The sequence below is a fragment of the Sminthopsis crassicaudata genome, chromosome 4 (genome assembly GCF_048593235.1).
Source record: "Sminthopsis crassicaudata isolate SCR6 chromosome 4, ASM4859323v1, whole genome shotgun sequence".
In the NCBI taxonomy this organism is placed as follows: Eukaryota; Metazoa; Chordata; class Mammalia; order Dasyuromorphia; family Dasyuridae; genus Sminthopsis; species Sminthopsis crassicaudata.
The window spans coordinates 243,470,873-243,484,975 of record NC_133620.1 but is presented as its reverse complement, the minus strand read 5'-3'; the positions used below and the strand labels follow the sequence as shown (position 1 = coordinate 243,484,975).

General features: G+C 34.8%; 1 protein-coding gene across 2 annotated transcripts in view; it reads right to left on the bottom strand.

Annotated features, from left to right (window-relative positions):
- LOC141566241 (uncharacterized) overlaps positions 1–14,103 on the bottom strand; it is an 89,348-nt gene that overhangs the window by 43,688 nt on the left and 31,557 nt on the right. For both annotated transcript variants that reach the window (XM_074310556.1, XM_074310557.1), the window contains exon 2: positions 13,961–14,012. In XM_074310556.1, coding sequence (XP_074166657.1) covers positions 13,961–14,012 — 52 coding nt within the window. The remainder of the gene's footprint in view (positions 1–13,960; positions 14,013–14,103) is intronic.

Sequence of the window (14,103 nt, the reverse complement as noted above, 5' to 3'; positions counted from 1 at the left end):
CAGATAAAGTGGCTTGTGTTTCTGATTTTTCTTAAGACTAGATATGTGGTGCTGAAGGAATGGTATTTAACTTCATGGTGATGAAACCTTCCCAGCATTTAAGTTTGGTTAAACAAAACAGTCCCACTGTTGTTTTCTGCACTAAGTCCCCCTGACCACAACAGATTATGGAGGTGTTCAACCACTGAGTATTTCTAAAAAATGATTACCTAATAAGATGATGTCTATAAAAACAAAAACAAAAACTGGAGACATATCCACCCTTAAAGTATAATGAAGTAGGTAGACTTTTTAGGTTTAACAATGAAGACCTAACTATTACTTATGACCTCTTCCGTTAAAAATTACTCCTATGGAAAGAAAGAACTAATAGAAGTACTTTTAGAATGATTTTATACATACACTAATACACTCACATACACACAGACATTTGTGTCTAATGTAGGCATCCCTGGAAAGAATGTGAAAAAAAATTCACATAACTTCATTATCTATTTAAATGGAATAGCAAGTTGTACATAATAGATTTGCAGGCTCATGTGTAATTTATTATTATTATTATTATTATATGTTGTTATGGAAATTTTTTATCTCAAATTAAAAAATTATATAAAAGTTTTGAAAATACATTTTTATTTCTTCAGTGGAATGTAAATTCCTTGAGGACAGGGACTGTTTTCATACTTGTATCTCAAATTCTATGTCTAGTGCTCAACTTGAATTAAGTGTTTAAGGAATGCTTGTTGAATTAAATGACTGAGAAAACTGAGACCCAGAGTTCAATGACTTATTTAAGGTCACACAGATAGCAAACTTGCTTCTAAACTTCCTTCTAAACAAACAGTTTGAACAAAAATCTAGCAAATTCTGCAGCTAAGCAATCTATCCTGACAGTCTTAAAAGAATTTGTACTTGGAATGTATTCCCTTTTCACTCCCCCTCCTCATCACACCACTCACATCTCAAAGAACCTTAGTTTTCTTCCAAGCACAGTACAGGTACCATCTTTCAGAAAAGATTCTTCTTGATTTGTCCTGCCTTATCTCTGAAATTACATTGTATTTACTCTGCATATATTTTGTATTTCCTCCTCTATGTATCTCTTGTGCCTCCCTGGTAGGATATAAACAGTTTGAAGATAGGAAAGGTTTGGGTTTTGTTTCTGTATCCCCAGCACCTAGTATAGTACCTTGAATGTAGTAGGCTCTTAGAGAATTGAACTGAATTTCCAAAAAACCCACAGCTTTCCTTTTCAAGCTTAGTATTAATAACTTTCTCTTTTGCAATAAATTTAATGAAATTACACTGTTTATTCCCCCCCCCTATATCCCTGGCACACCAGAAGATTCCTGCAGGGCAGTCAAAAAATTTGTGGCTTTCTCCTCCTACCCTGAATGTCTTGGTTATATTCTGGCAAGAATATAGATCTGTACTCTGCAAAGAATTCTGCTTTTCAGAGATGTGAAGGATATTGAATGAAAACTTCAGGGCTCATAACCCCGTCTCCCAAATAATTCTCTAAAGGAAGCACTATATGGCATCAACAAAGATGATCTATTCAGAAAAATAGCAATTGTTTACTGATGCAATTGTCTCAGATGTGACATAAGAGAAATGGGAATGCACAATGATTTAAGATAAAAATGTATACAAGGATGCACACTTATTTGCTTTGTATAAAATCCATTTAATCAGGAAGGGGGAATAAGTATTTATAAAACACTTACTACCTACCAAGGCATAGTGCTAGGTACTTAAAAAAATTAGCTCATCTCATCCTCACAACCCTGTAAGGCATGTGATATTGTTATCCACATTAAACAGTTGATGATGCAGTGCCAGGCTTGGAATCAGGAAAACTTGAGTTCAAACTTGGCCTTAGACACCCTCTGAGACTCTTAGGCAAATCACTTAACTCTATTTGCCTCAGTTTTCTCATCTGTAAAATGAGGTAGAGAAGAAATGTCAAAGCACTCCAGTATCTTTGCTAAGAAAACCCCAAATGGGGTCATGAAGAAATTAGACATAAATGAAATGACTGAACAACAATAAACATAAGTGTTTAATGTATATTTTATTTCTTTATGTCTTATCTGTCCCACTCATATTTTAAGTTCACTAGTGGCAGGGACAACATCTTATTTATCTTCATATATTTGCTAGATAAGTATATTATGCATACTAGCCATTAGTAAATGCTTATTAAACAAATGGATATTTTTATTTTATAGAGAGATTCATTTGACTGTGCGAATAGCATATTATTAGAAAACATATTAATAAGCAGTATTTCAGGAGTGTTAGCTGTGACATGTGAGAACATTTATTCTTCAGTTCCTTTTCTAAAGAAAAAAAAAAGAAAAAAAAAAGGAAAGAAAAAAAAAGTCTTTAAAAGGAGCATAAACTAAGAACATAAACTGTTTTCTTTTTTCCCCCACAACAAGAAAGAAATCATTTTTCAAGGATGTTATTCTAAGTGCCTTTCATGGTGCTAAAATTAGCTCCATTTTCAAATGTGAATTCTGTTTAGAAATATGTATGTACTGCTCTACGTATAGAATCCAACAGATGTGAACTGACAATAATCAGTAAAAACAGATTTAAGTTGTATGTAGCACCTGCCATACCAACAGCTCAATTTTATAAATACACTAGCAATCACCGAGTGACAATCAACAGATGTGAATTGGAAAGGAGAATATAGGTGGGCATACTAACGTGTTTATCTATATGTATGTACCCACATCTGGGTTTTTATCTTTATGATTCCCTTGTTATAGAATGTTTAATATCTGTATTGTCTCTGCCTTGTCTTCCCTTATTCTTTCCTTTCTTTCACATATGTGTGTATATCTATATCTATATAATGTAAAATATATATGTATGTATATGTATACATACACACATATAATGTGTCTGTGTATGTGTTTATGTATGTATTTAATCAGTGGATAATTTTTGCTTTGTGTTAGATTGTGACATGGGTTATTGAGTAAAACTCAAATCAAGTTTATTACACAACTCACACCTCAAAGTGTTTATAGCAACTAAGGTACATATATACATATATATTATCTATATACTCACACCCACATATGTATATATACACACATGATAGAATCTTTATATAGATAAACATCTTGAAGTATTCTATACACACACACACACACACACACACACACACATATATATATACACACACACATATATATATAGCTAATATCTGGTTTTGACCTCTGTAATGACTTTTGGGGAGATAGAAATGGTGAGACTAGAATTAAAATTACACATACATCATATATGTGGAACTGTATATGAACAAATATATTCATATATTTATATGTATATATCCACATCACCTATGCTTCGATCTCAGTAGTTATTCAAAAAAATCAGAATTTGTAATACTTATTGTACATATGGTTAAGTTTGGATCTCACAGCTAGCTCAGCTCAAATCAGAGGAGCTTCTAATAAGCTACTACACTACTATTACCCTATATAATAATTACTACATAGTGATGGATTTTTTTTTAGCCATAACAATTTTCAAACACTGTCTACCTGACTCAAAGTAGGTTGAAATCTATACTGGTAGGACATTTAGGGCAGCTAGGTGGCACATAGAACATTGATTCTGGAATCAGGATAATCTGAGTTGAAATTGATCCTCAAATACTAGCTTGACCTTGGACAAATCACTTAACCCCAATTGTCTCAAAAAGAAAAAAAAAAAGAAAGAAAGAAAGAAAAGGAAAAGAAGAGAAAGAAAAAGACAGGAAAGAATGAAGGAAGAGAAGGAAGGAAGGAAAGAAGGAAAAAAGGAAGGAAGGAGAAAGGAAGGAAGGAAGAAAGGAAGGAAGGAAGGAAGGAAGGAAGGAAGGAAGGAAGGAAGGAAGGAAGGAAGGAAGGAAGGAAGGAAGGGAAGGAGGAAGTAACAATTAAAATTAGACCTTCTAGAAGTAAGAAGCTCTGAAATAAATATAAATGGTCATATAATACATGGTAAAAGTAAATATCTATTGGAGGAGGAAGAAGGCAATCACAGTATTAATTCACTATTACCTGAAAAAATTTAAATCTATCACTTAACAAAAATCTATGATGCATTTTTTGAAAACAAATGATCTATTAGTTTGTAATATTCCAGGGCAGGGCCTGCATTTTCTACTTCCTTTACAACTTTCCACAATGCCTGGCACAGTGCTCTGCACACAGTAGGGTGTGAAACATATGGGACTACTTCCCACAGTAGTCTTTGAATTAGATGGAATTCTGATCCTACTCAGCATTCTTTTCCATTAAACTACCACAAAGAACTCACCCCCCCCAACAAAACACTAATAGAACAATAAATAATTACATTTAGAATAACTACTAGATAGCAAAATATAAGCAAATACAACTATAGATATGGACAAGAGAGCTTTGTTTGAATATTTTTTTTTCTTATAAAAGCAGGGGAAAAAGAGCAAGAGGAGCCATATGAATGATAGAATATATCTCAACTGAATCACTGCTTAAAAATCCACTTAGGTTAATCTCATTTTATAGATCCTATTGTATGTCAGGCATTATACTAAGTACTTTTTACAAATATCACATTTGGTCCAAACAACAACCTTAGGAAGTAGATGTTATAATCCTGATTTTACAATCAAGGAAAAAGAAGGCAGAGAGAGGTTAAATGACTTGCTAGCTTTCCCAGTGTTAGACAGCTAATAAATGTCTGAGATGATATTTGAACTCAAGTCTTCTTGACTCCAGGCTTTCTGCTACACTGTGCTAAGGAAAATGAAAAACCAATATCTGGAACTGCCTTGGTCCACATCACCCAGTAGAGTTAATTAGAGTTAATATCTAAAATGGAATCACCCAACTTTTTGTCATGTGCTTTTTCTCTGGTCTCATGCTTTCTGGATATTCTCTAGCTTGGAGGAAGCTATTCCTTCTTCTGAATTCTTGATAGCACTGAGTGAGTTCTTAGCTTTCTAATGCATTTAGAATATATCCTACTGTTTCAAAGTTAATGATAGATATATCAGATCTGGATTTTGTAAGCCCCTTGGAGGACTCAGATCTTATGTACCTTAATGACTAAATATAAACAGTCTTCAATCAATGTTTGTTGGGAAAAAAAAATGAAAGGGGTGGAGGGTAGCAGTTAACCCTTCTATCAAAAACCATATAGACTACAACTCCTAAGGAAAGACAGCTGTGCAGGAAGTATTCCACCCTAGCACCACTATGGAGTATCCTGCCTCTGCCTGAAACACTCTGGTAGAGTGTTTGCACAAGATCTGAAATCAGTTGTGGCACATTCAGTTGACTCCCATTGTCTATGTTTTCAAAACAAACTTCTTACTTCAAATAATGACTAAAAGTTAATCTGTTTTCCTTCTACAGTGTTTATACTGAGGATAGGGTCCCAGACTGAAGAGCTAGAAAGGATGTTGAAGGTCATTTGTCTAACTTCCCTACTATACAAAAGCAGAAACTGAGGCCAGCTTTAGCAGCTTGCCCAAGGTCACACACGTGGGTTTGTCAGAGGCAGAATTTGAATCCAGGTATTCTGACTACAAAGCCACTGTTTTCTGACTTTCTTCCCCTTTCTAATGTTACTGTAAACTTAGCTAAGTTTAGCATCCATAGGCAAATATCCAGGGTAGGCAAATGTCAACATTTCCAAAAAATTGACAATCTGGTTCTCATTTTTAAAGTTTATATTTCTGTGTAATGTATTAATTGGGAGGTATTGTTTTAGTGAAGTCTTTTTTTTAGTTTGACAGTGTTCATTAGGTTTTTTACTAAGTGCCAGGTATGAAAATATTGTCCTTTATGATTGTGTATTCAATAAATATTCACCTTAGAAAATTAAAATATTATTTCATGAGTATATACCAGTAAGAAGTGTGTTGCACATGCTGGTGCTTAGCATAGCTCAGCAGATCATTTTATTCTTGGAATCTGCCTGAGAGATCATTTTAATCCATTTCAGAGATGGTAAAACTGAAGTCCAGAAAGCTTAGTTGAGTAGCACGACTAAAGTTAGAATCTAAGTCATCTGAATCTCTATCCAGGGCAGCTTTTGTTAGACTACATTCAGAGTTTTCTTTCTTTAGCTTTTCTCTCCTCTTAAGGAATCTTGAATTGATCTTTACTCAAGTGTTTGATAGTACCTTGCCCAGCCTATTGTTTTTGTTGTCACATCCAACTCTGTTTTCTTGGCAAAGATAATTGAGTGTTTTGCCATTTCCTTCTCTAGCCCACTTTATGATGAGGAACTGAGCCAAACAGAGTTAAGTGACTTGCTCAGCATCATCTAGTTAGTAAGTATCTGAAGTCAAGATTTGAACTCAAGAGTAGTCTTTCTGACTTCATCCATTCTCTTGTCCAAGCTAAGATTTAATACTTAGCAGTAATGGTGTTTTCCAGAACAGTGACACTACGGATAGAAGTAGCATACTTCTAGCTCTTGAGTAGGACTATGAATTAGACTGCTCCAGGTAAATAACTTTTGGCTCTTATCCATGCTCACTTATTATTCTTCCAGGCTAGAATCCTTTATTTATTTACTTCCTTTACTACTCAAAAAGGTACATAGTTTCAAGGTCCAAGCAGGGGCCGGGTTAGGGAGTATTATATAAGTGGTGAGCTCTGTAGTTCTTCCCTGTGACTCTGAGGGATGGAATGTAAGATGGTTTCCTAAAATGCTAATCTCCACTTCTGTCTACTCTGGACATTAACTGCCCTAGCAGCTGTCATGCATGCAGGTGTCCTTGGACCAACTGGGAGCACTGTTATTTGCTGACCCAATCATTCTCAGAAACATGTTACCAAAATCTAAGTAAGCAGATTTATTCACTAAAAGCCAAGAGACTTAAGTCTGGGTGGTACTTCAAGGCATAAAATGTATAATTTGATTCTTGATAGAAAACCACATAGACTTAAGAATTCTTAGTGTAATCCCCTAATGTTTGCACCAAAGCTTGGGAGATGCTTAGTAGAGCTTAACTTAAGTATTACAAGTTGGGTGGCTGTTGTGTTTTAATTTTTAAACACAACAAAAAAGACAACACTGTGTTTTTATTTTTTTTAATTCCACAAAATAAAAAAAGGTAGGAGAGAGTTAAGAGTGGGGAGAATCTTAAATCCAGAGTATTACAGTCTGCATGTGGTATGGAAAAGATCTGCTGGTCACACATTTGTCAATGATATTAAAGAATAATTACTCTAAATATGGTCAAAGGGACAGATGTGTGACCAGCAGGCCAATACATATGCCTATCTTATACCTTATAATGCTCAGTTCTAAAATCACAGAATTCAAGATTCACTTTCAAAGTGGAGAAAAATCAGCAGTTATTCTCGACTTGATCCTCATTAACCAATTGGACAGGCTATGTAAGTGATTAGGCTGTGACGTTGGGAAATTTCAACTATAATTTCATGCTTGATCTTTGACATGCACAAAGAGAGTTGAACTCTTAAGAGTATGGCCAGGATGCTGCTCCTGGGCATGACCAAACCCAAGCCATATAATTTAGGATTAAGACAAAGGTTTAGCCTAAAGCAGCTGACCAGGTCTATTATGTGGGCTTCCTTCCCACTTCTCTCCAAAGCACAGAAAGCACAAAGTGGTCTTGGCTCAAACAGGGTATGCGTATGTGTATGTGTGTGCTGTGTGTGTATGTGTGTAGAGGGAGTAGAAGTATTTAGGGTGTTTGATGAGAGTACCCCTGAGCCTCCAAACTGCCTTGGTGAAGCACATGGCAGTGAGAAATGACTCAAAGGGGATGCCAGAATGTCCTCTTCCTCTGCCGGACAAGTCTGACCTGGGCTTCAGAATCTCCTAGGCTAAAAATAACTCGGAGAACTGCTACTCAAGCAAACCAGCCTGGCCGGAAGGCACGGGAGCAGCCTGGAGGCAGTGGCAGTTAGAGGCCCCTCATTGAATGGAATATATAATCCATTTAACAGCTGCTGCATCTCATTAAGAACACTGGCATGAAAGATACTTGACAAGTACAAAAAAGAAAAAAAAAAAAAGACAGCAGTCTATTTACAGATGCAGCCGGAGTCCTCCCTTGTTTTATAGCTTTCAAGGAAAAGAAAGCATGTCTGCATGATAACTTTATCCTATAATTCTGCACATTTAAAAAAAAAGTGTAGTCCGCCATATGCTTAAGCAGATCTTTTCACACAAAAATTTTCAAAACAACCATGAAAGCCCTGCACAGTTTTGCCAGAGTCATTCAGGTTTGATGTCTGAAATAGAATGTGTAGTTAAGAGACTAGATCTAAAGTCTTCTCAAAGTTATCAAGTACAACATCAATCACTCTGTGGCTCTCAATATGCTAACTAAAATGAATCACTAGATCCTAGGACTTTAAGGAAAATAGAAAAAAGCTAAGCCTACTCATATTAGTATTTATTTAGTGTTTTTTCCATGAAAATAATAAATATGAAATCTGAAGAAAACTATTTCTAATAAAGTTATATATAATACTCAAGGTCAATAATTCACAAAATAGTAATAAGGCTAATATCTAGCACCCTGCTTCCCCCCCTTTACAAAATTACTTTTTTAATGCACATGCCAGATGATGTCCCTCTTATACCCAAGAATCTTCAATTGCTCCTTATCCTATAACATAAAATAATAATTTCTTAGTTTGGCATTTTAGGGTCTTATACAATCTCAATGAAATTTACCTTCCTATTTGACATGATTTCCCTTCATAAATTCTTCATTCCAACCAAACTGTAATATTAAAGAGTTCCTCATACTTGAAGCTAAACTTCATACATTCAAACAGTTCTCCATGCATTCCTTTCTTATCTTTTTTAGTTAAAAGCCTCTACTGTGTTTTAGACAGATATGTGTTGGATTTATAAAAAGACATGGACAAGAACGAGATTAGATGAAATGGCTTGGACAGGTTACAGTCTGTACCGTGAACAGAACACCCATATGGATCACATGGCAGACGTATCAAGGAATATACAAAGTTCAGTCAATTTATAAATGTGTTATATTCCAAATATTTGTTTGTGACTAAATAGGTTTGGAATTTGGAATTCATGCTCCCATAGAAGTTTTCTTCTCTTGTTCTTTTAGAACCCTGAAAAATTCAAGTTTATTTTTTTCCACAAAGGTAGCCACAGTTATAGCATGGGCTCCAGTGGTACTGGGCATGCCATTTAGATTACTTTAAATTGAATGACTGTGCCAACCATCTGTGTAATTGTGGGCAAATCTCTTAACTTCTTTGGTCTTCCTTTTTTTCATCATTTGTAAGACAAAATAATTAGACCTCTAAGATCCCTTCAAGCACTGAAATTCTGATTTCATCTGGTTTGGGAAAACTTTTTTTTTTGGCCAAACTATTTGAAGTTCTTTTTTTTCTTTTTTTTTTTTCTTTTTTTGTGAGGGAGGGAACTTTCAAGTTTTAAAAGTTGAACACAAATTATGTTTAACAGATGTTTATAACTGTATTTTTTTAAAAAACAAAGTTCTTTGTAGGATAACCAAACACCTTTTATATTAAAAGTTATTGTATTATGTGTTTGTACAGCAAAGCTCAATTGATTTTAGATATGAGGTAAATGAAACTGCAGGAGAAAAGAAGGAAATCTGCAAAGCAAAATGATAGCCATCCACAAAACTGTTCTCATTAACTAGTTTAAACTGTCCTCCAGTAAACTTTTAGCATTCTAAAAGTAACCATTTATATATAAACTTGATGTGTTAGCTATAAATCTTTTTTTGTTGTTGTTTTGTTTTAAAATAAAATAATTCTCCAAAATGTAAGTGAAACTTTGTCAGCTTAGTTCTGGTTATAATATGCATTCATTTATTTAACAAACATTTTAAAAGCAATGCTATTTGCATAAAACTATGTTAAAACACTGAACAGAGAGAGCTAAAAAGACAAATAAGACAGTCTGTGTCTCCAAAGAATGTTTGATTTAGTCCATGTTGCAGTGGGTAAGAGTATGACGGCACAAATAACTATAACATAAATGAGAATTTTCTAAGGGCACAGACTAAGTGAATAAACTATATTTCTTTTATTATGCAGTAATTCATACTATTAAAAGCATATTAGTCTTCCCCTCTGGTCTGAAGGAGGTTTTTACTCACTACCCCCACATTCTTTCCAGAGTAGCCATATACAGGCTTTTCCATTTGGAATGTCTGGTTACTTTACTGATAGAGTAATTCCAAATACCTTTCTCTGAGTGGCCCCTGCATTCATTCTATTTATGGGAGGCATCATGATTTCAGGCCAAGTTTTTCAAAATGGAATTCTCTGCCTCTTATATGGAGGCCCTCTGGGTTTTCAGAGACTCATCAATGCTTTTACCTTATGCTGGAAGGATGACACTATTTACAGAGCATGGAGAGAGAGAAGAAATACTTTAAAACAGGAAAGATAGTTTGAGAAATTGACTGGATTCCAAAAGACTCTTTGGTTGGAGGGGCAGGGGAAGAGCCCATTGATATATTACACAAAGCCCTCCACACATGGACAGCTGAGTTGTCTCTGCTACTGACTTGGTGTGTGGCTTTAATTAATTCCTTCAGCATCTGAGGCATGGGAGGCTCTCTCTCCCCTCCTTCACGGAGACATTGTGGAGATAAATTCCATAGCACACCGTGACCTCTTAGGGCAGGATACAAATTGTAAACACAAGGAAGCTTTATTAACTATAAAATGATGACAGGATCTGACAACCACAGAGAGGGTGTGGCAAAGCAGATTATTTTCTGAGTGAATAAATTCTTTCGTGGGAAAAGGAGAATTTATTCCTATAAGTTAAAGAAAAATCTCATTTTTTGGAGAAAGTCACAGACGACTGCTGAGACTAAGAGATATATTCAGGATATATAAACTTTGATTAAGTCCCTATGTATTCTCCATTCTAGTCCAACATAAGAGAGAGGATAAGGGAGGAGAGGGAAAAAAATAATTAAAAAGAGAGACTTATAATTCTCCCCCCCCCACCCTGCCCCGGTATTTCTTCCAAATAAAAGACTTTTTCCCCTGCTAAATAAAAGAGAAAAATGAATAAATTTAAAATATATATTCCATATAAGCTTCTACAGAAGTTTGAAAAGCAACAAAATAATATCATTTACTAAATGTGAGACATTGGCAGGGATGGGGGGTAGGGAGTACACAATCTTTCTGGAAACCTCAGTTTGATCATTTGTAAAATGAAGAATTGTGAGTGGGAAGAATAGAATTGACTAATTGGCTTCTAAATTCTCTATAAACTCTTAAGGATTGGTATCATATGGATTTTTGAAAATCCATAATGTTAAGTGTCTTCTTAAAATCAATCAACAAACATTAAATGCTGAATGGCATGGATAAAGATGTAAAAATTTAGGCTGTTCCTACTCTCAAAGGACATTTCTTCCCCACCCCCCCATAGTTGCCTCCACGACAACTCTTCCAAAATATAAACTGCACAATTAATTATAAATCTGCTTTGGGGGGAAGGTGTTTCCTCACTAGAAATTTCACCTATATTGATGAAATCTTAGGTTCAGTCCAAAAAGGAGTCCACAAAAACATCCTTGATAAACTTTTATTTAGCACTAGGAGTTTGGAAATATTATTTCATTTTATTTTGAAAACAACTCTTTAGGCAATAGGTATTTTCATTATCTCCATTTTACTTGTGAGAAAATTTAGGTAGACAAGAAAGTTAAATGACCTGTCCAGAGTTAACACAGCTTATGTCTGATACAGAATTTGAACTCAGGTCATTGTTACTCCAGGCAAATGACTCTCCATTGGGTCTAATTGCCTTCATTTTATTGACTTTAATAATTTATACTTCCTTGGTACTTTTCTTTCCATATTGCTTTTATGTCCATGATTTAATTCTCATCACAACCCTACCTAAAAATAGAGTAAGCATCAGCTTTATTTTACAGAAAACTTCATCAGAGAAATAAAAAGTATTAAATATTTGTTTACATTATCTTTCCCATTAAGATTTTTAAGGGCAGGGCCTGTCTTTTGTCTTTTTTTTAAAATTTGCATTTCTGGTACTTAACACAGTGTCTAGCATATAGCAGGTGCTTAATAAATATTTATTGAATTGAACTGAATTGATAGACTTCTTAAGAGTTACTCAACAGACTAAAGATAAAGAAAATAAGGGCAATATATCTCTAATGTTCCTTCCAGCTCTAAAATTTTAGGCTGCTCAGTTGGGGCTTGGTTTCCTGACTCCTAGGCCCAAGCCCTTTCCACTACATGATACTGCCAACAATTCTTGAATGGTGACACCCCAGAGGCCCCAGTTGATTTCATGAACTGCTCAGAATAGATGAAGTTGCTTCTTTTCCTATGCTATCATCCAAGTTAAAGCTTATAAATTTCCTTTTTTTTTTTTTTTTTTTTTTTGCATAGCTAATCTTCCCTTAAAATCAAATTTCTATGTGAGTATACTTCATAAAGGCCCCATTGCTTGTTTTCTTATTGCTAAGTAATTTTTAATAATATCCCAAATTATCAGAACATCTTTCTTTTTCTGGACTTCAGTTCCCTCATGCATAAAATAAAAGGATTTAGTATCATAGATTGAAAGAAGTAATCATAGAGTTCAGGTAGTCCTGAGACCACTAGGGGAAAAGGGACATTCTCAAGTTCACACAATAGATAAGTCAAGGAGACAAGATTCAGGCCTAATACCTCTGGCACTAAACCCAGCATGCCTTCTATTGTACCATATGATCTCTAAGCCTCTTCCAGCTTGAACACTTAATGCTATTTAGCTTATATCCATATATCATGGTCATGAAAAATCTGAATTCAAGTAGCATTGAGTGTGTCCATATGTGAAGCCCTAGGCAAGATGTACAAAGAAGTACTCAACATTGTCTCTACCTTTAAGGAGTTTATAATTTAGCTTAGACTAGGCATATACAGACAAAAGATAACTAATAATATATGTGTGTGTGTGTGTGTGTGTGTGTGTGTGTGTGTGTGTATCAAGTACCAAATGAGTATTAAAAATAGTAACTACATCAGATGGAGCACTCAATCTGAAGTTAGAAGACTTAGATTCAAATACTGATTCTGTCACTTGGCACCTATAGCTTTGAAAAAGTAATTTAACACTTAGCTGTATTTTCATCTAAGTATGAGGAGACTGCATTCGGTGATCTCTTAGTTCCTTCCAGATCTATCTATCTATCTATCTATCAACACACACACACACACACACACGCACACACACACATGTGTGTGTGCGTGTGTGTGTGTGTGTATCTTTATGATAATGTATAGTCCGGCCGCTAGGTGATACAGTGAAGAGAATGTTGGGCCTGGGATCAGGAAGATCTGAGTTCAAATGCAGTCTTAGACACTTACTAGTTGAGCAAATCTCTTAACCATATCTACTTCCATTTCTTCATCTATAAAAATGAGTTGGAGAAGAAAATGGCAAACTACTCTCATATATTTGGAAGAAAATCCCAAAGGAGGCCACCAAGAGTTGGACATGACTAAAAAGGATGAAACAACATTGATCTATATTATTTTATGACCTAAAGCCAAGAACATTTTTTACTAAGAGGAAGACAGTGGGACTTGGATTGATCCTTCATGATGGGCAGCATTCAAATCAATGGAAAGGAGGGGATAAGGATATATTAAACTGATAGAATGGCTTGTACAAGGCCTTAACAGGAGTAGACAAAGTGTGTCCTGAGAAAAAATAATTCTTCAACTTTCCCAAACAATTGGGTAATTAAAAATCTTAGAATTTCCTAATTATAACTATTAAAATTTCTCATTTCCTATATTAGGATGTTTCCTATTTTCTCAAGACTCGTATAATAAATCTAATTATCTGCTTGAGGTTTTTCTTTTCCTAGAATATTTTTAAAAAAATATTCCTTGGTGCCCTGTTCTTTTAAATTAATATCTCTTACCTCACCAAGTTAGGTAGCAGTTTGGTCCACTGCTTAAAAGAAGATTTTTCATCTGTAAAAAAGAAGGGTTTGGATTAATTGAAGTTCAAAGTACATCATAGATCAAAATCCTATGTAAATGATCTTCCACTCAAATCTGGGGT